This window comes from Rhinolophus hipposideros (genome assembly GCF_964194185.1).
Source record: "Rhinolophus hipposideros genome assembly, chromosome: 8".
Lineage (NCBI taxonomy): Eukaryota > Metazoa > Chordata > Mammalia > Chiroptera > Rhinolophidae > Rhinolophus > Rhinolophus hipposideros.
Window position 1 is genome coordinate 91,905,441 of NC_138054.1, and position 23,056 is coordinate 91,928,496.

Consider the following 23,056-nt stretch of genomic DNA (forward strand, 5'->3'; position numbering starts at 1 on the left):
TCCACCCTCGCTGGTCCTTAGCAGTCTCTTCCAGCGGGGAACACGTGTGGTTCTGGGTCCGCCCTCTTCCAGAAAGTCGAAGCATGTTGCTTGAGGAAACCTGGTCAGCCATCCAGCATGAGAATGTCCTTCCTTACAGATGTACTGGGGTCTTCTGTTTTGGGTGCCACGTGATTTGCTTTTGCTTCCTCTTTAGCTGTGATCATTAGGGACACACATGGCCAATGTCCCCTGACAGTATCTTTCCTGTTCAACATCATGAACATAGAATCCTTAAATATTAGCCTTCACCTGACTTCAGTCGAGACTCCATTGAGGAAACTGACACCCACTGGAATGGTTCTTGGCCTTTAAAGATGTGACCTTGCCTTGCATGGAGTCTGGGCGGTGCCACAACCCTCACTGGCCTGCCCTCCCCAGAGTGGGTTGTGGAGGAGGCATCTGCACAGCCGCCTGTCACCTTTCCCTTGGACCCCATGGCAATTGGGACAGGAATTAGCCTGCCCTACTTCCCTTGCTCTTGTTGAAAACAGGGAAAGCACTGAGTCTCCAGCAGTAGCAGGCAGGTATAATGGTGACCGTCTCAAGTTCCCTACTGCATAATGTCAGGGATATGACCTGGCAGGCAGCCCTCCCTGGCCCCCGGGTCGGCCACGCCCACAGCACACCGGAGCCCCTGTCCAGCTGCGCCTGAGGCCTCCGCCAGAGCTCCCGCTTTTGACATTTTGATGTTAGAAACCCATCATCTTTACTACAGTATGCAGTAATTGCCCAAAATAATCCTTATTAAACACCTCAATTAATATTCCGCTGCCTTTGGTCCCAGTTCACAGAGATGCCCGTGGGTATGTTTGGAACCAGGCTGTCTGGGGAGGCTGTCACTCAGCTGGCTCTTAGAATAACCCCTTGTCATTACCAAAGGGTGGGCTCGTTAAAATAAGATGAACCTTCTATCCTTTTCTTAATACAGGAGGCTGGCACCCACACTCCGTCACTTGGGATTAAATATAGAAATTGGGCTTTTCAAATCGCCGCCCACAGTGCGTTAGAGCCCTGGGCTCTGAGCAGCTCGCTGCTGCTTCGGGTCTGTAGGCAAGCGTGACCCAGCCAGCCAGTCTGACCTGGGAAAGTCAAGCCAAGCCTCTATTTTTAAGCTCGTCAACATGTTGTCGATATGTAAAAAAAAAAAAAAAGAAAACACCTGTAAGCAGTTAAATGTTAGATTCTAAAATATCTTTAGGACCCGATGTTTATCTATATGTTTGCTAGGGGGCAAGCAAGTCTTATTTTTTTCTTCCCATAATTCCTGAAATGAATGCAGTATCCGGGGACAGCAGATCCTACAATTGTATTCTCATATTTTATAATGCAGGGCGAATCTTGGGTAATAAGGACAGCTCACGACAGACTGATCTGCCAGTTATTTTCCCAGTGTCGGCAGCACCTGCTGTACTTAAATGGGAAGAAATTGATGCGGTTTTCCAGTAGGAACTGGAAAAAGGCATTGGGGTGAGAGGACTTGGATACTTAATATTTTTAATTAAAGTGTAAAAAGTAAAGGGGAGATGGTGGCTTCCTCTGGCAGACAGAGGGCACAGTCGGGCAAAGTTAGGAGGAAACCAGTCATGTACCAGGCAGGTGGATTTCTGTCGTTTCTTTTGGTTTTTTTTGTGTGTTTTTTTTAACAAAATGTGTTTTTCCATTGGCACACTGATTGTAATATGTTATGTCACAGTCGTAGGTAACTGTTACTGTAGCGGTCTTTACAAACACGTCATGATGGGATGAAATTATGTAGATTTTTCATTATCTTCATTCTGCGCAGGCCATTTGACCTGTCATTCTCTAGTAGCAGGGGATAACAAGAATGTCTCAGAACCAGCCCACGTAGTGGTAAGGTTCAGGCTTGTTCCTCACGAGGAAGAGGGAAGAGGGCTGGAAATGAACATTTTATTATACTCTTGGTTGAATGAAATCAGTTCCCTTCCCTCTCTGTAGCCACCAGAATTCACGTTACACGTGGGACCCCGAAGGACCACAGTGTTCCTCCCGTGTCCAGGTTGACTGCAGCAGCACCGAGAGGTGTGTCTGTGACAACAGACTCCAGGAGGCGCGTCGCCGGCAGGGTTCCCACAGGGCCTGTCTTCTCCGGGACAGGTGCCTGCCTCCATCTCTGATCCCACAGCTTCCCTCATACAACACTGGGCCTGGAGCCCTCACGTCAAGGTCAACACTGGAGTTTTGGACAGGACATTGTCCACGTAGTGAACCCTGAAATCTACCGTCCTATCTCTTCCCATTGACCCCCACCGTGGCCTCCCCGGGAGGTACAGATGAACGGAAGTGGGCGAGATGGTCTGAGGGACCCTCGTGGGAGCCCCCCAGGCCCTGTCCTGTGGAGCAGACTAGTTCTTCCCAACCTCCGCGCCCTGCAGGTGAGCGCTTGGACTCCTTGTCACCTGCTGCTGTCCCCAGCACCTGTGGTAAACCCCTGATTGGGGGTAGAATCTGCTAATAGATGTGCATGGTGGGATCCAGCACGCCCCTATCTGGCACTGGAGGTCCGTGAGCTCAATCCATGAGTGTCGTATTTCCTCGTGACGCCGGTGTTTTGTGTCAGGTTCGCAGCTAATCACAGTGCCCTCCCCTGTCTCCCAGCTCACATTTGTATGTTGACTATTGGGGGTCTCTTTAAATGTCACTACCAACAGACATAGCAAGATAGTTTTGAATATCAATTTTGTTATTAGACGAGTCACCTAGCTCACCTGGCTTTAGGTTTCTGTGGATTGGGATAAGCAGGCCTTTCCTGGCCTCACCTGTGACTGAACCAGATTGTTGCCCAAACACGGGCCTGACAACTTGCTTTCGGAGCTGCTTTCTTGGGTTGAGTGTGGTGTATTGGTCATCTACCTCCCTTCTTCCCGCCCTCTTCCCAGCAACCCTTTACTGTGTGCTGTATCCCAGGTTCAGAATTGGTCGGGGACACAGGGACAATAAGGCATGTCCCCACCTGGTCCCGGCTTCCATGGCACACGTGATACAGGTGGCTTGGGGTCCTGGACCAGGACTGATGGGGGCTTGTGGCATCAGAAGCTCGCCCAGCTGCTCGTGCCCTCCCGTGCCCGCCCTGGGCTCTGAGGCCACGCTGGCGGCACACACTTTGGGTCCTCTAGTATTGTTAGTAACAGTGAAGTCCCTGTGGAATCTCTTCCAGCTTTTCAGATAAATAAGGCAAAACTCCAATGTGAAGGAGCTGATTACGACTTCTTCCATTTATTCTTAACAGCTTCTGCTTTGGGGGACATGTAGAAGGGAGTTCATTGTACTTTCTGCGTTCTAAACACTAATTCCAATTGAAACCGTTCCTTTCCCGCCTCCTTATCCTTCCTGCCCCAACAAGACCACCCTCAGTTGATGACACCCCCTGGTGGCCTGCGCTGGCAGCACTGGGTCCCTGACCTTCCCACCTACACACTGATTATACTGCCACCCCCACCTCTTGTCATGGTCTTCTTGAACTCTGTTCCATAGTCATATCTCAGGAACCCCATTTGGAGTCTCAGTCTCGTCGCTCTTGGTCGCGAGGCAGCGCTGGTGGCCTCTGGTGCTCTATGGTCAGGGGCTGGTCCCCTCTCTACCTTGAACGAATCGTGTGCCTTCAGATGCCTTCCTGTCTCTACTTCCGGTTCCTGCTTTGAAAAATGGGGTAATGCGCCTACCCCATAGGGCTGCTGTCTAGGGAGGGTCAACAGTCATTCATTCATTCATGTGTTCATCCTGCATTCAGTACTTGAACCCACCACAGAGCGGGTGCTTGGGTACATCATGGGTACATCAGAGAACAGAACAAAGTTGCCTCGCTCCAGGCTGGCCTCCGAGCCTGGGCTGCTCCACAGTGTACTTGGGCAATGCCTCCTGGACCTTGGTAAGCACCAGCTGCTGTCCTTCGTGTGTAGTTCATTGCCAACAATGGCGTCACTGCTTCTCTAGTCATGGGCCAGGGGCTCAGCTGACGGGCCGAGGCCCTTTGCTGGTGAGAAAGGCCAGGAGGGCCTCGTGGTGGACGTAGGCAAGGCTGCCAGAGGTCATTTCCAGTAACTACGTAGCCCAGCAGAGACCCCTCACAAAGCAGACTGATCCTTGTCTCTGATCCCCGAGTTGCTTAAAGCCAGGAGTCGTGCTGCCCTGCCTGGCTCCCCAACCTCCATTGCCCCCAGCCTACGTCACCTGGGGATAAACCTGGTGCCTCTGATTCTTTCCTTTCAAAAGATCCGTTTCCCCAGCATGTCATTCGCACTCTCTTTAGAACTGGCCTCCATGTGATTTTGAGTCCTGTTGTTACATAAAAAGTGGGGGTGCTGATACCTTCCTGCATAGACTGAGCAGGACGGGGCACCTGACTCGGAAAGCGCTTTGATGTGGCAAATGTTCTTGGTGTCCTGCTCTATCGGTCATTTTATCATTATCCTCATGTGGCAGCAGGACCTCCCATCAGAGAAAGTGATGGTAATGAAAGCATGATTTCTTTTATCAAGAACACTCATTTAGTAAAAACACAAAGCTTTTTATTCTGGAAATGTTCAAATGCACACACGAGCGGAGAGAAGAGTGTATGGAGCCCCCGGGCCTCTCCCAGATAGGCCCTCTCTCCATCTGAAGTAGTGTCTTCTGCTGTCTTTGTGAGGCCCCTGGTCCAGTGCAGAAGGAGCGTCTGTTCTTCTTCTAGTTACATTACACTCTGTTTTCCCCACACAGTAAAGAGAGTTTTAATCAATCACCAACGTCTAAGTAAGACACTGGTCCCCGGGCAGGGGTTGGGGCTGCAGGGAGGGGCGCAGCAGCAGCTGTCCTTTCGAGGGGCATCTCCATCCTCCTTGCCCTTGTCACCTGCCTGGCCCTATGGACATGTGCATCTGCAACCCCTTCCCTCCCCATGATTCCCTGTGAGCCTGGTGTCCTGCCTATCTGGATTTTTAGAAATCATTCTGTGGTGAGTCTACATGACTTTGTAAGATTTCTGGTAGCAGTTGAGTTGATCAATGTCTCTTTGCTGCTTTTATAGGTCAAAAATGGTTCAGTATTGGTAATTTCACGTAGTTCAACCTAATAAATGATATGGTTTAAGTTTTAAATATGAAATAAGTATAACGTGTTGTACGGGGGCAAGAATGGGGATTAAGGGACTAGCAGGTATTGGGATCCCATCAAACAAAGGCGGGTGAGCAAAAGCAAACCTGTGCGGCCGGAGGTTTTAAAGGCACTTTGCCTTCCGTCAGGCTGCTTTATTGAGATGTAATTCACACGCCTTATAGTTCACCCATTACAAGGCATTGATTTTTTTTTTTACAAGTCATTGATTTTTAGTCTAATCACAGACTTACACAACCATCACCACAATCAATTTTAGACTGTGAGAAACTCCATACCCGTTAGCAGTCACTCCCCATTTCCCTCTAATCCCCCAGCCTCTGGCAACCATTAATCTACTTTCCGTCTCTATGGATTTGCCTGTTCTGGACATTTCATGTAAATGAAATCATACACTCTGCGCTTCGTGACTGGCTTCTTTTACTCAGCATAATGTCTTCAAGGTTCATCTGTGTTGTAGTGTGTGTCTGTGCTTTGTCTCTTTTTATTGCCAAGTATTCCATGGTGTGGATGGATCTCTGCCCAGCCATCGCTTGGTTGATGGACATTTGGGTTTCCACTTCCTGGCTGTTGTGAGGGGTACTGTCGTGACTCTGCGTACAGGAGTTTGTGTGCACATACATACGTGTGGTCAGTTCTCCTGGGGGTCCACCTAGGAGAGAAATTGCTGGGTCATGTGGTAACTCTGTGTTTAGCCTTCTGAGAAACTCCAGACTGCTTCCAAAGCTGCTGCACCATTTTCCATCCCCACCAGCGAGTGTGAGGGCTCTGCTGTGTTGTCACTAACACATGCCGTGCCATCTGACTTGGGTGCAGCCACCCCAGTGGGTATTGTAACGAAACTTGCCTGGCAGGATAAGCCATCTAGAGGTTAGGAGAAGGATTATCATTCTGTTAGCACCCTGGAATGTCACATCAGTTTTGGGAAGCTCCCGAGGAAGCCAGGATTACACCCTCCCACCCCCAACCCCAGCTCTGTGTGGCCCCTGGCGGTGGGTCGGGGGAGGGCTTTATTTTTTATGCCTTGTTTCCAAAATAGGAAGTAGTTTCCCCATGTCCCCTGTCTGATCTGCCATGTGCCCCTTCTCTGCAGGTGTCACCATGAAGCTCATGGATGAGGTAGCCGGAATTGTGGCCGCACGCCACTGCAAGACCAACATAGTTACGGCTTCCGTGGACGCCATTAACTTCCACGACAAGATCAGGAAAGGTAAGAGAATGCCGCTGTCGCAGGGGAGGGGGTGGCCTGTGGCCTGCTTGGGGCCCTTGCACCATTTGCTTTAGGTTCGCCCTGGTGTGTGCCCATTTGCCAGTCTTGTGCTCTGTCCTGTGGACAGGCTCCCTGAGGCTGGAGCTCGTTGCTCTGACTTTTTCATCTGGTAAAATATGTAGCTCCGATATAGTCAGAACCTTTATCCTGCTAAAGAGCAGCGTAAACTATCTGCAGAGGCCCCGCAAATGGAGCCGGCAGAGACCCCTCCCGCACGGAGTCCGTGAGCGTCGACCGCCACCAGACCTCGCGTCGCTGCTTCCCCTCCGAGAGGAGCAGATAAGCAAGGAGTGAGGAACCGCCAGCTGGCATGCTCCACCTGGGGCGGTGATGGCGTGTGCTGGTGTTCCCCGCACTGAAGTCCAGTCCCGGCGCCCCACCGGAGGCCACATGGGGTCTCAGTGCCTTTGCCTCTGCGGCAAGTGCGTGCACAGCTCCCACATTTGTCAGACGATTCTGCTGGTCTGAAGGTGTAAAGTGAGTGTCCCCTCCCAACATGTGGCAATTTCTGTCGTGTTGTGTCTCCTGAGACGAGGCCCTGAGCCCCTGGAAAGTAGCATTTCATTGGGGAGAGCCTGGTATTGATTCTGAAGAAGCCTCGCTGTGAAAACAGTCTGCTGGAAAAAGCTATCGGGTCAGAACAGTCCCTGGTCGTAGTGGGTGACAAAGTAGAGGAAAGGGAAGCTAGACTCTCCTCGCCGGGGGCTTGAGAAGCAGTGGAGTTACAAAGGCCTCACCCAGGGCCCGCTGGGTCCAGCCGAGGCCCAGCCTGGCCGCCATCCCCTCTCCTGCAGCTGCTCCTGCTGACTCGCCTGGCACCTGAATGCCTGCGGCTGGTGACAAAGCATCCTGAAAGTAGAAGGGTAGAAGGTCACCCCCCTTCCCTGGTGTCATCGAGAGCAAGTTAAGCTTGCCCGAGTTGGATCTAGGGTGCTTTTGGGGTAAGGAGAGGACAGTGTGTGGCCCTGCTCCCCTCTGCTTCTCAGATCCCTGCTTAACGGGTAGGTGTTTGCCACGATGCGGACCACAGTGCCCTTTCAGAATCTGAGCCTTGTCCGTCTGGCTCATCCTTCATGGGCTTTGGGTGTTGTGTGCGGTGCTGGCGTGAATTTTTGGGAAAGGATTGTGCCTGTTTGCCATGTTTCCATGCCTCTTTTTCTAGAATGACTCCCTGGATAAGTTACCATGATCATGGCTTCGCTGTTAAATACGGCTTCAAATTCCACACTGACTTTCCGGGGAAACTGCCCTGGTCAGCATCTCCCGATTCCCTTTGAGAGATGCCAACCAAGAAAAGAATTAGACTTCCTAGATAGCCAGCCATTGTCTTTGGTGTCAGCCTGGCCAGCAGCGGTGCTTTGCCTTTGAGGGATGGTCCCATAGATGGACAGCCAACTTTTGTTAGAAGCGAAGAACCATTGAAAGCCCCTCCATTCTCCACCCCCACCCCCACTGCACCCTCAGCCCCATATGACCGGAATTCACTTTCAAGGAAGAGCCCAGGAGGGGCATGGCTGGTTCCTGGTGGGTGGTTCCTGGTTGAGGGGAGACCATGAGCGCTAACTGGAGTAAAGTGGTTTTTCTAGGAATTAACGTAGCAACCTGGAAGAGCCCGGCTACCTGTGTGGGGAACTGCTTTACGAAGACTTTCGCTTCTGAAAGGTTCCTCTCATTCCAACACAGAGATCGGGGCTGTGATTTCTGGCCGAGATCCCACTGTGGATTGGTTTCCTTCAGGCAGTGAGTGGGGGTGGCTGCACGGCCATCCCAGGGCCTTATGCTCGGCTGGCCTGGGGACCCAGAAGAGCAAGGGCTGTGCCTGTTTTCTCGGGTCATGTCTTGTTTTGAGTGTGAGGAATTTGGGCCAAACTAAAGTGACAGTTACAGAGTGTGGCCTATTTCTATGCCAGTGTCCCCCGGGAGCCATTGGATACCGTCACACCTTATTTGTTGTTTCCCAGAGGAATATCCCTGTGTCAAGTTGTCGGCTCTCGCCTCTGTGCTGTGGCTCTGTAGGCGAGCCTGCAGGTCATTTCCGGGGGTGAGGTCTCAGTTCAGGCAGCACACAGGCTGTGCCTGCTTCAGAAATGGAATTGTCCCATTTTATCTCTGGTTCCAGGGGCCAGAGGCCTCTGCAGGCACTGCCGCTTCACTGGTTCCTTTTGCTCCCACATCCTGTGCTCCTTTCTTGGGGGACACAGAGCGAGGCTGGATGAGCTGGGGAGGGGTGGCCCGCTGGCTCCAGGTTCTTGACAACAGGCAGTGCAGGTGTGTCAGAAACTTGGGGGCGATTGAACGTTGATACTAATGCAAACGTGCGGAGACCACTTTAAACCTGCGGGACTCACTAGGGCGCAGCCTCTGAGCAGCTGCCTTCTCCTGTCGCCTTGCAGTTCTGCTCTAATGTGAAGGGGCCAAGAAGGCCAGACCTGCCGCCACCCGCGGGCTCAGGCAGCGTCACTGCGCTCCGGGGACCTCTGGCAGGAGCCAAACCCCAGCATGCGTGTCCGCGTGTGGGCAGTGGAAAGTTTAGTGCTGTGAAGAGCCACGTGTGAGTGTCCCCAGGCTGTGCAACAAATGGCCACAAACTGGGGGCTTAAAACAACAGACATTTCCTCTCTCCGGGTCCTGTCGCAGGGCCATGCTCCCTTCAGGGTTACAGAGGAGGACGTTTCCTTGTTTCCAGCTCTGGTAGCCCAGGTGGCCCTTGGTTTATGGCTGCATCACCCCAACTTCTGCCTCCCTCTTCATGGGCCTCCTCTCTTCTCTTCTTCCATCACTTGTCACGGGATTCAGGGCCCACCTGGATAATCCAGCAGGATCTCATCTCGAGATCCTTAACTCAGGGACATCTGCAAAGACACTCATTTCAAATAAGGTCATGTGCTGAGCTTCTGGATGGACTTATCTTTTTATGGGGGGGCACTGTCCAACCCACTCCAAATGGCTTCTCTCCTTACGGCTGAATTCTGTAGACACAAGCTCACTTTCTCAGTCATTAGGTTGGTCAAGTGTCTTCTGTGCCTCTGTGCTCACGGACCTGGGTGTCAGCCCCTCCCTTGTGAGAGCCAGCAGTACAGTCAGGGCCCGGCCCAGAGAAGGAGTGGCTCTCAGGGGTACAGAGGGGAGGAGCCCAGTTTTGAGACAGGCAGGCATATAGCGGGGGTGGCGGGCGGCCCTGACCCTGCCTACAGAGAGCAGTTCCCCCAGAACAAAGCTAAGGCTCTTTGCTTCCCCCTTGGGGACACTGAAGAGGGACCAGTGACTTGGCTGTGCGAGGCAGGGCGACAGGGTCAGTGCCTGGAATGAGCAGGACCAAGCAGCCCGGGAAGTAAATGTTTAGTGACGACGCCAGGAAAACAGTGTGGACCCAGGGGCCGCGCCTCTTTCTGAAGTCACTCACTCCTGAGTTGAGTATGAAAAGTAATCAGCATAAAGAGCATTTTTTTAAATGACGGTATTTCATGGAAAAAGTGTAGGCAGGTGGTCCTGGGCACGTGTAGGCAGACTCAGCCGGTGGGTACCCTAAGTCTGTGGCCACGGAGCTGCAGCCAACCACAGCCAGCTCCGGGCCCGATGCGGGCGCCTACACCACCTTGTCTGGGAAACGCTTGCCCGGCACCCCAGCCACACCCCATCTGTCAGACACGCAGCCCTAGGGGACCCCGCCCTCCCACCAACACGAGCACCGCTTCTCCTGGTCTGACGCAGTGGGGGAGAGCCCAGAAACTAAGACGTATTGCCAGCCAAACGTGCCACCTGCGTATGGGTTTCCGATGGCTGCTGTAACTAATTTCCACAAACTAGTGCCTTAACACAACATGGACTCATTCTCACAGCTCTGGAGATCTGGAATCTAAAGGGTCCACGGGCTACGTCCCTCCCCGAGGTTCCAGGGGAAAACCTGCTGCCTTGACTTTTCTAGCTCATGGAGGCAGCCACATTCCTTAGCTCCTGGCCTCTTCCTGTGACCTCTGCTTCCATCATCCTCTCTTTCTCTGACCTCCTACCTCGCTCCTCCTTCTTATAAGGACCCTTGTGATGACATGGGCCTGCCCAGATGATCCAGGACCATCCCCCATCTCGAGGTCCTTTACTTGGTCCCATCTGCTAAGTCCATAGGTCCCCCACATTAGGACCTGGGCATCTTGGGGGGCCATTATTCTAACGACCTCAGGTGGTGTCTTAGCAGATGGATTGTGACTTTCTGACTTAGTCATTTTGGCGCTGTTTCATGAGAAAAGCAGATGGAATGGAGCCAGACCTTTGGGGTGACCGCTGTTCCAGATCTGAGGCAGGGCAGGCTTAAGTTTATCGCCCTTCAGGCTCGGGGAACACTTCTTACTCTGGAAAGCTGGTCCTTTGCATGACAGCAGCCAAACGCCAGGCTACTGCCTTGCCTGTCACTCGCAGGAATCTGTGAGGAAGCTATGCCCGCAGTGTTGCACCGCGAAAACATTGCCCCACGAGGTCAGAGGACAGCCACGAAGGGTGTGTGCTGAAGAGGGAGGGCTCACTGCACCCACCCCAACAGCACAACCGGGCAGTTTGCATGGGGGCGCGAAGCTGCTCCCCTCCTTTGGCTGCCCGGCTCTCTAGCAGGGGCAGTGGGTTTGCTGTGGACAAACCAGGAACGCCTAGGACGCCATCACTGCTTGCCTAGGTCACAGAGGGCCCGCCTCTCGCTCAGGACCTTGCCCCCCGTTTCCACACTACCCCACATTCCCAGTCTTTAACACTGGGCACCTGTCATTTCTCTGCTCACAGCCTAGATGGCCGCCCATGACATGCCAAGTTCAGCCCCAACCCTCCCGCCTGGTGCTCCAAGTCTGCTAAGTTCCCTTCCGCCTCCTACCCGGGGTTCCAGCCAGGTTTACGGGGTCCTCAGCACGTGTGCACTGAGGAGTACTTTGTCCATGAGACTGGATCGTGTCAGACCCCAGCGTCACCCTGTGACGTGAAAAATAGGTGCTGACACTGAAAACACCTGCCCCGCCGGCTTCTAAACACCCTCTGCGGGACGGGTGGGTTGTGATTGGCGCACTGTCATGTCACATGCTGGGGACACCAGCGGCATGCAGGCAAGCCCAAGAAGCTTTCAAATGTGAGCCTACGTTTTAAGGTTTTAAGGTCACTTGCTTCATTTCTGACTTTTTTTTTTTTTTTAGTTGAGATGTTAAAATGCCAAGGCAACTGTTCAGAAAAATTGAAGGGGGAAGATAGTTACCTTTGATACAATGGTTTTGGAAGCTTTGGGTGCGGAAACCTAAAGCTGAAATTTTCTTGTGGTGAAGTGGTCTCTCGCCAGACTGTTAGGGTGGAAAATGAGGAATGTTCTAGAAAATGCTTTGGGGTATGTTACATAAGACATACCAAAGCTATTTCACTGTTTCCGTGCTTTTCTTAAGAAATTTCACTGCCACGGCTTTTTGGAGCTGAAACGCTAAGCTGCTCTTAAAAGTTTGAAATACTTGGCAACTTCTCAACCTTAGTAAGAGCAGTTTTCTAGTTTTCTGTTTTCTTTGACAAATCTCTGACATGCTGCTGAAATCTGCCCGTCTGCCAGGGGAGTCGGGTGGGGCATGTGCCTCGTGGGTCGTGCCACTACAAGCAGCTCAACGATGATATAAAAACAGACATTTTCTGTCTCTAGTTTACAACGCGGACCCTCGTCTGTTTCGTTCTCACTCACTAATATTGCTCACTGTTGAGTGCCGGGCATGGTGCTAACGTGCTTTGTACGATTTACCCCACACACAGCCCCCTGAGACTGCTGTGCCGTTCTTCTGATCTGGAAACTGCCCGTGTGGCAGAGCTAATCCACGGGGGAGACCAGGCCACCAACTCCTGGGCCAGTGCTCTGAGCTCTGGCTCTAGCCCCTTCTCGCCACCCGGTGTGAAGAGCGCGGCCATCTGCTTCGAGGGCCTGACTGCTTCGCATCGGCCTCTGTGGGTGATGAGCGGGATCCTCACAGATCCATGTCTGTGCTTGTGTGGGACTGCCCGAGTGGCAGCTGTTCTCCTCGCAGCTGTGTGTGAAACTTGTGGCTTCTACAGTAGCTTGGAAACACCGCTAAGCGTGCTCAGGTAGTGGCGTCCAGCCCCAAGGAACGCCCAGCCCTGCTGTGTCGCTCCCCTCGGCCTCAGCCCAGGCCCTTGTCCGGCTGAAGTCAGGTGGTCCGAGGCAGACACCCCAGCCTCTGCCCTCAGGAGCACCACACTCTGGTCATGTCCGCTTTGCCTGCAGGATTAAAAGTAAATGAAAGGGAGATGCCGTTCCTTGGCTGCCCTCACCACATTGCAGATGCTTGGGAGCCCGCGTGGCTCGGCATCGTATCGGCAGTGCAGACAGAGAACTTTCCCACCACCGCAGAGCGTTCTGCAGTGGTGGAACAGGGCAGCGTAGGGCAGGCTGGCCTCTGGACTGTGGGCTCAGTCCCCAGTGTCCCAGCGTTTGTGCATGGCTGCCCAGGTGCTGGGCGGCGGGTGCTCTGGCAGGAGTCCCCTAAACCCCTGGAGGTCCTATGACACACTTTGGCACAGTGCCTGGTGCCCCAGCGCTCCCTTCCGCATGGCACCGTAACTCCACCCCAGCCCGGTCAGCACTGGGCACACAGCCTCTGCCACAGTCCTCTTCAAACCTTGGGGCCGAGCTGGGATTCACCGGACAGGGCCGGCTTCTCAGGGGTGCTCAAGGGCTCTGCTCTTCTGTGGAATTCACAGGAATTTGATTTCAGCGCCAACTCCTAAACTCAGTGATGAATCAAATAGTTGGAGCCACCGAATGAGAGACTGGCAGGACTTTAAAAACATAGCACAAACCTGACCTTTCGTTCTGGTTGGATGCTTTTTTGACAAAATACCTGCAAGTACTGATTTACTGGGTCTTTGGTGGAACAAGTTAAATGATTTCCACACATGTCGCCAAACATCCTCCCTATCGGGAACCTAGCAGGTGTGTAACTGTGGCTGCGGGACCCTGGCCCGAGTCGCCGCCGAGACTCCGGTGTTTTTACTTGGAACTTAATTTGAGATTTTGCTGTGATAGGACCCCTCACTCCCCTTGAAACAGAAATGTCAGGTTCAGTGGTAGAAATGTGTCCTGGAACTTTTTAAAAATAATATTCACCGAGCTCCTACAAGTATTGTACTCCTGATTTAAGTTACTATGATTTACTGTTCGTAACAGCCCAGAATAACAAGGAACTGTTAAAATCCTGCACTTTAGCTTCCACCTCGGTCATTCCTATGGCTGCTGTAACAATTAACCAAACACTTAGTGGCTCAAACAACTCAAATTTGTCACCTCACAGTTCTGGAGGTTAAAAGTCTGACATGGGTCTCAGGCTAAAATCCAGGTGTGGGCAGGGCTGACGCCTTCTAGGGGCTCTTAGGGAGAATGCGTTTCCTGGCCTTTTCCAGCTTCCGGAGGCCGCCTCCCTTCCTGAGTCGTGGCCCCTTCTTCTGTCTTCAAGGTCAGATGCTTAGCATCTCTCTGACCTCACTTCCATTGTCACATCTCCCTGACCCTCTCCTGCGTCCCTCGTCCACGTATGAGGACGCTTGTGAGGACATTGGGCCCGCCTGGATAATCCAGACTAATCTCCCATCTCAGGGTTCTTAACCTAATGACATCTGTGAAGTCCCTTTGCCATGTCAGCTCACATAATTCACAGGTTCTGGGGATTGGGACATGGACGTCTTTGGGGGCCGTTGTTGCACCCGCTGTAGTAGCTAGTTAATTGCACCTGACACAGGCAGGCACGTAGGGTTTCCGCCATTTCTGAGCTCCGCCTTTTGCCACCCGCTGTCTCATCCTATGAGCTAGGAGTGAGAAGACAAGTGGGTGGTCCCTGAGGGTCTGCATATCCCTCTGCCTCAGGCCGCCCCCAACGCCCGGCCAGCACTCCTCTCACCCATGACCGTAAGACTCAGGGAACACAAGCCAGGAAGCAGGGATAAGCCCTTCTCACGAGGGGAAACCCATAGGAATTCCGTGGCAAGGAACATGGAAGGGGCCACCCTCGGGGCACTGCTGTGTGGACAGCAAGTCCAGGGACTTTGCACACCAACCGTTTGTTTCGAAGGATGACCAGAAACACTCCCTTGCCTTGGACCCCACGTAAGTCCCCCTACCCCCAACTGCTGTGGCAAACTCGTGGCTACTCACGATATATTTCCAGGTTAAAAATCCAAAGAAACACCGAATTTGAATCGGAAACGATTTCTAACAATGAAATAGGTTAGCTAGAGCATTAGACACTAGAACAAAAACAGTGTCACTTAGGGTACAAAATAACAAAGATTCCTTCCTAGAAGTCAGAAAAGTTTCAGTTACAGCCTAAATCCCAGCCTTTTCACCTTTCAGAGATAACATCATTATTCTAACAAGTCACAGGCTTTCACATTGGGATTCCGGCCACGGGAGGTTGCTTCAAAGCCGGAAACCTGATTGAGTTATCGGGAGGGCTGGGACCTAATTTGAAACCGACAAGTCCTAGTGCTGGCCATTACCAGTAGAGACCCCAGGTTGTGCCCTGGATGTTTCGCATGTGTCTGTACCCTTATCACTCCCATAATGCCACCTGTCACTGACCACATGGCCTTCCTCCCCCCAGAAATGGCTGTATCCGACACGAAGCACTCCCTGTAAGTATGAAGTTGAATGTGGCATGGAACATTCTGGAACTTTATAACATAGAATAACTGCTCCCGCTTCTGGCCTGCCCATACACTCACCCCTAACAGTTACTGTGCTGCCCCAACTTGTCTATCTCCCAGGGTCTCTAAACATGTCTTGTGGGGCCTATCTCCACGGAGCTAGGACACTGGGGCTCCTGGGGGTGTTAAAAGGTCGCCGCGGCCAGCACTGTTTACGGGGAGCAGGTCCCAGCATCGTATGGGGACTTGGGCAGGGAGTCCCTTGAGCTGGGTGGGGGCAGGGAGGGGGTGTCCTGGCCACACGCTGGTGGAGCACAGCTAGGCTTCAGTCCATGCCCTGTAAGCCCCCCGAGGCTCAGTGCTGCCTCATGCCCAGGACAAACCATTGGTGATGACAGTGACTGTCCCGGACGCCGCCCGCCACAGCCATGGGGCTCGGCGCCTGGCTCATTTCACACCATCCCCGTGGTTCCTCAAGAGGCAGCTCGTGTCTGCACAGAGGGGAAACACTGGGCTCTGTGAGATGAAGGGGTTCAGTCGAGGGAAGAGCTCATCACCTGGAGGGTGAAGGCAGAAAAGAGGCTCTAGGTCAAGAAGCAGCTGCCAGGGTGGACATTCGTGACCCCCAGGATGTGGGGAGTGCAGAGAGGTCGGGTCGGGTTGAGGGAGAGAGGGACCTGCAGGACTGTTAGGGAATGTGTGACTGAGACTTCGTCTTAATCCACAAGGGATACGGCAGGTGCGGGGAGACGTGAGCACCTGGAGCCTGAACAGGAGCAGGGTCGCGGGTGTGTCAGGACGGCAGGTGTCCGCAGCCCGGAGGAGACACCGACAGGGAGAAAGGAGGGCCTGACAAGACGCACAAGGACAGAGGGGTGACCAGTGGGCACGGGGCCGCATGAGCTGAAGTGCAGACAGTACGTCCAGGGGACGGAGGACCATGGTCAGTGTGACATCTGGGCCCAACCAAGTCACGTGAGCCCATCAGAGGAGCTTCGGGAGTGTTGCAGCCAGGGAGCTGGGAAGGGGCCCAGGAAGGTGAAAGAAGATTCTTTAGTGGTGCTGAGAACAACCGGGCAGCTGTGTGGGTCCAGTGGGAATAAGTGAGGCCGAGTGTGGACAGTGCAGGTGGCAGACGGCCTTCACCTATGGGGTGGGCAGCTCCCACTGGGCCTGCCCGCGAGCAGATGGGGGCTTGCCCCGAGGGGCAGGAGTGACTGGACGCGTTCTTCCAGCAAACACTGCCACTCCCAGCGGATGGAGACCCACGTTTGGGCTGGGCGGGGCTAGGTGATAGCCACCAAGGTCCCTTCAACTCTAACTTTGTTACGTGAATGATAAAAGTGTGTCTGCTCACTAGACAGATAAACATTCGTGGGTACTAATGTTTTGTGTGAGTGTCCCAGTAGTTAGTAAAGCATTGTGTGCTGCCTAACCGGTGTCCTCCCGTCCCCAGTCACGCTGCCTCTGCCCTGCCCGCCCAGCCTGGCCCCTCGCCTGGCTGCCTCCCTCACCCACTGTCTGTCCTCTGCAGGGTATGTCATCACCATCTCTGGGCGCATGACCTTCACGAGTAACAAGTCCATGGAAATCGAGGTCCTCGTGGACGCCGACCCCGTGGTGGACAACTCGCAGAAGCGCTACCGGGCCGCCAGTGCCTTCTTCACCTACGTGTCCCTGAGCCAGGAGGGCAGGTCGCTGCCCGTGCCCCAACTTGTGGTGAGTAGCCCCCTCGTCGCTCGCTGCGTCACGTGATCCCCAGCGCAGGCGAATCCTGGACCAGCGACCTTGGCTGCGGTGCAGGTCACACGTGGGGGCTCTCCCTCCCTCCCTCCCCACTCTCAGACCGTCTGGGTGGGACTGAGCAGAAGGGGAGGAAAGACCCTTTCTGAGCTTGTCATTGGCATTCTGTCTCAAGGGTGTGCGTGGTGCCTTGGGGCTCCTGACACTGTACACATGCTGGAGTGGGGTGAGCACCCCCAGGGCGGACAGCTGGTGTGGACCACGCCTGACTCCTGAGCTGCAGGGCTGGGCATCTGGGCCTCATGGCCTTCCCCTGCCTGGGGCCCCTGGGGGGCTCTGCCCTGGCTGTTCACAGACGGCAAGCAGAGCTGGGGGTCTCTGGCCCAGGCTTAGAGCCTAGGGGTCACGGCACCAGGCAGGGCTCACCAGGCCACGGTGTGGGGCTCCACATCAGAGGTCTCAGGTGGGTGCCAGGGATGGGGAATCTAGGATGGCTGGGGATGTGGCATCACCAGCATTTTCTTAACCTGGTAAACAAAAGGTTGGGTTCACTGAGCATTTAGTGATTTCCCTCCCTCTTGCTCTTCCCAGCCCCCATGTCAGCTGCTGACACCCGCCCCGCGATCCCCCAGTATTCCAGGCCACAGTCCCAGGAGACGTCCTGGGCTCCCACCCGCCTCGTGCCCACCTTGCCCAGTCCTGGTGGCAGATAACTCACACACTACTTGCGTCACTGCCCCTCTCCATGGCACCTGGGACCAGCTTCCTCCCTGGCCTCCCTGCTTCATGCTCTCACAGACACACACTCCATTCGTCACAGCACCAGGTGGTCTCTTTTCCAACTGTTTACAACTTGTCACTTCCCTACTGAAAGCTTCCAGGTCCTCGTGCATTTATATATAAGATCCAGGTTCCTGCCGGGCCTTGGGGCTTTGTGTGCCCTGCCACCCACCCAGCCTCTTCCGTCCCACCTTCAGGCCCGAAGCCTCATCCCCAGGTCTGGGCCCGATCTCACCTCAGACGGGCCCCTTAACCCCTCATCCAGAGTGCCCTCCGGTCACCCTCTCATCTCATACCTGCCCACCTGACTCAGGGTAGCCAGTCATTAGCCAGTTGTCCATCTCCCGCCCTGGACTGAGCTGCCCGAAGCCTGGAATGTGTTCACCCCTCATTGTCACTAAGGCCTGGAATAGTCTTGACGTTTAGTGGGCATTCTCTGAAAAGTGTGTGCACCCTACTGTGTGCACGGCCAAGCTGGGAGGAGGCAGCAGTGTGGGTGCTTGGAGGGGCAGGGGGAGTGTGCTGGGTGTGAAATGGCCCCCCGGAGTGGGAGGAGCCCCCAGGAAGGGCAAGGTGGCATTGTTGACAGGTCCCAGAGCTGGAATCCCAACTTGTTGTGCTGACCACCCATGTGGGAGCCAGAGGTGGCTGAGAGTTCAAGGCAGGGACCAGGGAAGATGGTGGGTGGTGATGATGCTTGGCTGGGAGACACTCTGTGATTGTGTGCTGAAGGGAGAGAAGGAAGGAGGGAGGGAGCGAGCGAGCGTCCAGATGTCCCTTGAGGCTGATGATTGTTTTAGAATAAGCTGCGCGAAGTCCTTAGCAATGCCAGCCAGGGTGGGTGCCCTGCCCAGAGCATGTCCAGCCCCCGCCGGCTGAGACCTCTGCCTGCTTCTCTCAGCCAGCTTGACCTCACCCCTGGGGTCGGGGCTCCCCTGCTTGTTACCCCGTCACACAGGCGAGCACCCCTCCGAGCAGCAAGGCTGAGGCCCTGTGGAGGGTCACAAAGCTAGTCATGAGGGCCTGGGTTTGGGTCCAGCACACGACTTTCTGTTGCTGGGTGTGGAGAAAGCCTCTGTTCAGGCTGCTCCTGGTTTCTCCTCCAACCAGACTGTCTGTCACTGGGGAGCAAACCAGAACCCTGGGCTGTAGTCAGAGTAGGGTGAGGGAGCGGGGGGCACAGCCGCCTGGGCAGGGTGGGTCTTCAGCACCTGACACTTCTGTGGAAGCGGCCGCGCCGGCGACTGGGGCCGTGCCAGTCCTGCTTCCAGAAGCGCCCCGCAGGGCTCCCTGCTACCCCCACTGCGTCTGCCCCCCACACAGATCCTGTGCCTCCTAAAGAAAAGCTTGTACTGAAAACCTCTGTGACAAATAAACATATGCATTTAAGATCTCATTCATCACACATGCAGTAACGAGGCCTCCACGTGCTTCTTCCTGTGGCTGAGGACGAGCACCAGGCCAGCCGGCCCGGCCGCCCAAGCGTGTTGTTCCTCGGTGACAGCTGAGGGCCTTCCGAGGTGCCTCCTGGGGGCTGCTTGCCCACTCCCGCTCCTTCTCCAGGGGCCTCAGAGGCCCTGCGGGGCTGGGTGGCTGTCAGTCCTGGCCGAGGCCACCGTGACGGCAAGGCTTCTGTCGTGCTGGAGGAGCCTCAGCCTTCACACCCGGGACCCCTTGATCTCGGCCTCTCCACCCCCCAGCCCTCTCATCCTCCCAGCTCCGGCAGGGTGGCCCCATCCAAGAACACATTCCGTCTTTATCTCGCTGGCCTCTCCCTGCTTTTGGCACAACTCGCTGGGCCTCAGTGAAGCCTGTGCTCCCTTGACATGGGACTGCAGAGTCCAGATGGCCGCCCCATAGCCCCCTAAGCACGAGGCTCCGACAGATCGCGACCTGCGCCCTCCCCGCCCTGTCCCTCATCCCCTCACTCCTACATCAACGTTACCAGCTCTGCCTCTCTCCAGAGGGTCTCCGCACGCATCTCACTCACCATTTATCCGAAATTGAGCTCTTTACCTCCCCCACCAAGATAAACTCCCTCTCCTCGTGTGTTCCCTCCCTCGGTGAGTCTGGGAGCCCAGCTGGCTCCTCTCCTGCTCAGCCCCACACCCACTGGATCCCTGCTCTGCCCTGGGCTGTACCCTCTTGTCCATTCCTGCTGCCCTCGGTGCAGTTCTACACTGCAGACATCGAGTCTGTTAAAAGAATCAGATTCACTCCCTCTGCCACCAAAACTGCTCAGTGGCTCCTCAGTGTCTGTGGCACAGGGTCCAGCCAAGCTGGCCTCCTCTGTTCCTCAATTCCAAACTCATTCCCGCCTCAGGGCCTTTGCACATCCTTCTCTACTGCCTGGATACCTTCCCTCAGATGGTCACGGAGCCAGCTCTTTCCACTATGTTGTAGACCTTTCCTCCTTGGAGGCTGTCCCTAGCCACTGGAGGTGAAGTCTTCCCTCAGCACCACCCGGCGACTCTTTCCCGTCACCACACGCTCTGCAGACACGTGGCACCGTCTGAGATCAGCTAGTGCGCATGCATCAGTTTAGTGTCCAGCTTTGGCCTGGGGCGTGCCGTAGAATGCCCGGCTCAGATCAGGGCTCAGGAGATGTCTGGGAGCGGTCACAGGCTTCCTCACCTCTCCATCTGTACCTCTCTACCTGGACAGCCAGAGCGGCAACCACGGGTCCCTCTCTGCCCTCACTGTGGTGGACACTGCACGCGCTGGCCCATATGTGGGAACGGGCCTCCCACTGCCTGAGTCCTGGTCACATGACCTCAGGCAGGTGCTTCCTGTGTGCCTCAGTTTCCTCATCTGTACAGTTGTATCAGCCATGCTACGCACCACAAAGGTTGAGTGAGAGGATTCTACGAGCTAGTTTATATCAGCAGCTCGGTAACTATCTTTCCCAGCGCCTTCCTCACTAGAGCTTACGCCCTACCCGAGGAAGAGAGGCAGTAAACAAGTAGGGAAAATAGAGGATGTTAGGTGATGGCGAGGGGAGAAGGCAAGAGATGGGGGTGTCGGCATTTTCTGGGAGAGCAGTTGCAGCTTAAATAGGTTCCTTTTAAGGAGGGCCTCAGTGAGAAGGCTATATTCCAATCAGCCTTAGAGTTGGGAGAACGGGGAGCCATTTCTCAGGACCATCCAGGTGAAAGGAACCACAGACATGGAGGGCTGGAGAGAAGGGGGCAGTCATGCACCTGAGGCCGCCCAGCTGATACAGGGCAGGCCAGGCACCGGGACCCAGCCTCTGTCCGTCAGCTGGGGGACGGCGGGGCCTGCAGGACTCCCCAGAGGGGCATAAGACTAGATAGATAGCCAGGGAGTCGGGACACCTTCTTTTTAGAAAGGCTCTTACTGAGTAAATGCAAATGGACAGCGTCTGCAGTACCAGCCAAGTCGTAAGGCACACCCGCTGCCCAGGAGCCCAGCTGGCATGGGCCTTTATTAAAGGCACTGACTGGCCCTGCTGCCCTCACACATACCCCAGAACTCAGCCAGCTAGGGAGACCTGTGCCACAGCCAGGAGGTGTCAGCAGTCTGTGGGCTCTGGGAGGAAGACCTCAGCGCCCCCGGGGTCTGGTCTCCCATGGATAGTGGCCTGCAGTCAAGGAGCCCTTTGTAGGAGAACCCATGACCTTCACAGAGCCTGGAAGCTGTCCTGGGGTCTGGCCATCTGTGTACCCTTTCCAGAAACCTGCGGCCTGGCGCGGGATTCAAGTGTAGGGGGAGCTGCTGGGGTACAGTGGGTGGGGCCCACAGGGGTATGTAGGGATGACGCCTGAGTGAGCGGATCCCTCAGGTTTGAGGGGCTAGCGGTTGTGCCCACACCTTCCTGCTGGCTGGTGTCTATCCTGGGCGCTGTTTCTCACCAATTAAAGGCGCTCTTTGATTCTTCACTGAGGTGTCCTGGGGCTCAGTGTTGATAAAAATAGCCTCTGGCAGGGAGGATGAGTCCATTCTCCAGAGTGGGGCTTTCAGCTCCAGCCTGGCCTCCGTGGCACTGACCTGGGGACCAGTGATAGGAGTGTCATCTGTCTCAGAGCACACGCGTGCTCCACGCAGCCTGCGTGCATGTGCCAGCAGTGGAGACTCAGCCCTCCGCCCTTCCCTGCCTCCCCCTTTTGTCAGTGATTCTTCAACCTTCCGTCTATTTTTAGCTCCCATCCCCAGGGCTGGCTGACATGGCAGACAGCAGCCTTGCTGTTGGAGTATTTCTTGATGAATGTTTCATGTTGCAGGGGGGTGGCCTGCACACCGCGCCCTGGCTGCTGCCAACACTTTCTAGGCTAATTATTAGGAGAGGCCATCGAGGAGCCTGGGGCCAGGCCCCGCTGGCCACCCTGCCTCCCTCTAAAGGCCTCCCTGTGGCCATGGCCTCTGATCTCAGGGGTGGGGAACAAGCCCCGGAAGGTGGCCAGTGCAGAGGGACACAGGGAAACCACCGCGATGGCTCCCTGGGGACCTGGCATCTCCAATGGGTGATTTTTTCCCCCCCAATTCGGGTGAGCAAAGTGTTTTCTCTCTCCAGAAACGTGAGAACCAAGTTATGTCTGTTGAAACCTAGCTAATGCCATCCTGGACATAACACCTGCCTTCCGTTCTCCAGTTCAGACGTGGCTGCTGCAGCCTCTGAGCCTTCGGGTCCCAGGGAGACACATGGGGACAAAGGTGCCCGCTTTGTGTCTATACAGGGTGGGATAGCGGACACGGGAGGAGCCCAGAAGCTTCGGCAGGGGCGGGTTGTGAAAGCGCTTTAAACTTGCAGCTTCAAGGATCGTTTGCAAAGTGAATGTTGTACCTAAGGAGCCGAGGCGAGACTGCACAGCCACGACATGTGGGGGCAGCGGGGAAGTCTTTTTGGAAGCAGGTTTGCTTTGCTCGCAGAAACCCCAACCTGCAACATGAGGCTGCCCGACCGGTGCTGAGACCTTGACTTGCAGACACTGGGGCAGGGGCCTCAGCCCAGAGGCCCAGTCGTCAAGACGCTGAAACGACAAGAATGTGTTTTCTGGATTAAAATGGGAGGCAGTGGGGAAATCGGGGATGCGGCCATCCTTCTCGCCCTCCTGTTAGGCCCAGGCTCACTCGGAGTCAGCGGGTCCCACAGGAGGGCAGTGACGATGTGTACTTTTGTGCTTTGTCAGCTGTGAGGTCCTCCCATTGGAGCATGGCACCCAGGGCTCGGGGCAGCTCCAAGGGCTGGTCATCACCTTGGCTACTGAGCGCCCACTCACGAGGCCTGGGTTTCTACCGAGGCCAGCACTCCATGGCCATTCCCTGTCTCCTGGGAGAGGCCGGCGGGGTGGGTGTCCCAGGTGCCATAATGGTGACAGTCCAGTCTGGTCACAGAGAGCTGGAGTCTTCAGAACGCCAACCGCGTCTCCTGTGCTGTTTTGTCTGGCATCGGGAGTCAGGGACTGGTCCTGTGCTGCAGACAGGCGACTGTCA

The 23,056-nt window shown here is 55.0% G+C and overlaps 1 protein-coding gene across 1 annotated transcript in view; it reads left to right on the forward strand.

Moving 5' to 3' along the window:
• ACOT7 (acyl-CoA thioesterase 7) overlaps positions 1–23,056 on the forward strand; it is a 91,804-nt gene that overhangs the window by 58,648 nt on the left and 10,100 nt on the right. Inside the window, exons 7-8 of the mRNA XM_081057353.1 lie at positions 6,245–6,361; positions 16,617–16,801. Coding sequence (XP_080913479.1) covers positions 6,245–6,361; positions 16,617–16,801 — 302 coding nt within the window. The remainder of the gene's footprint in view (positions 1–6,244; positions 6,362–16,616; positions 16,802–23,056) is intronic.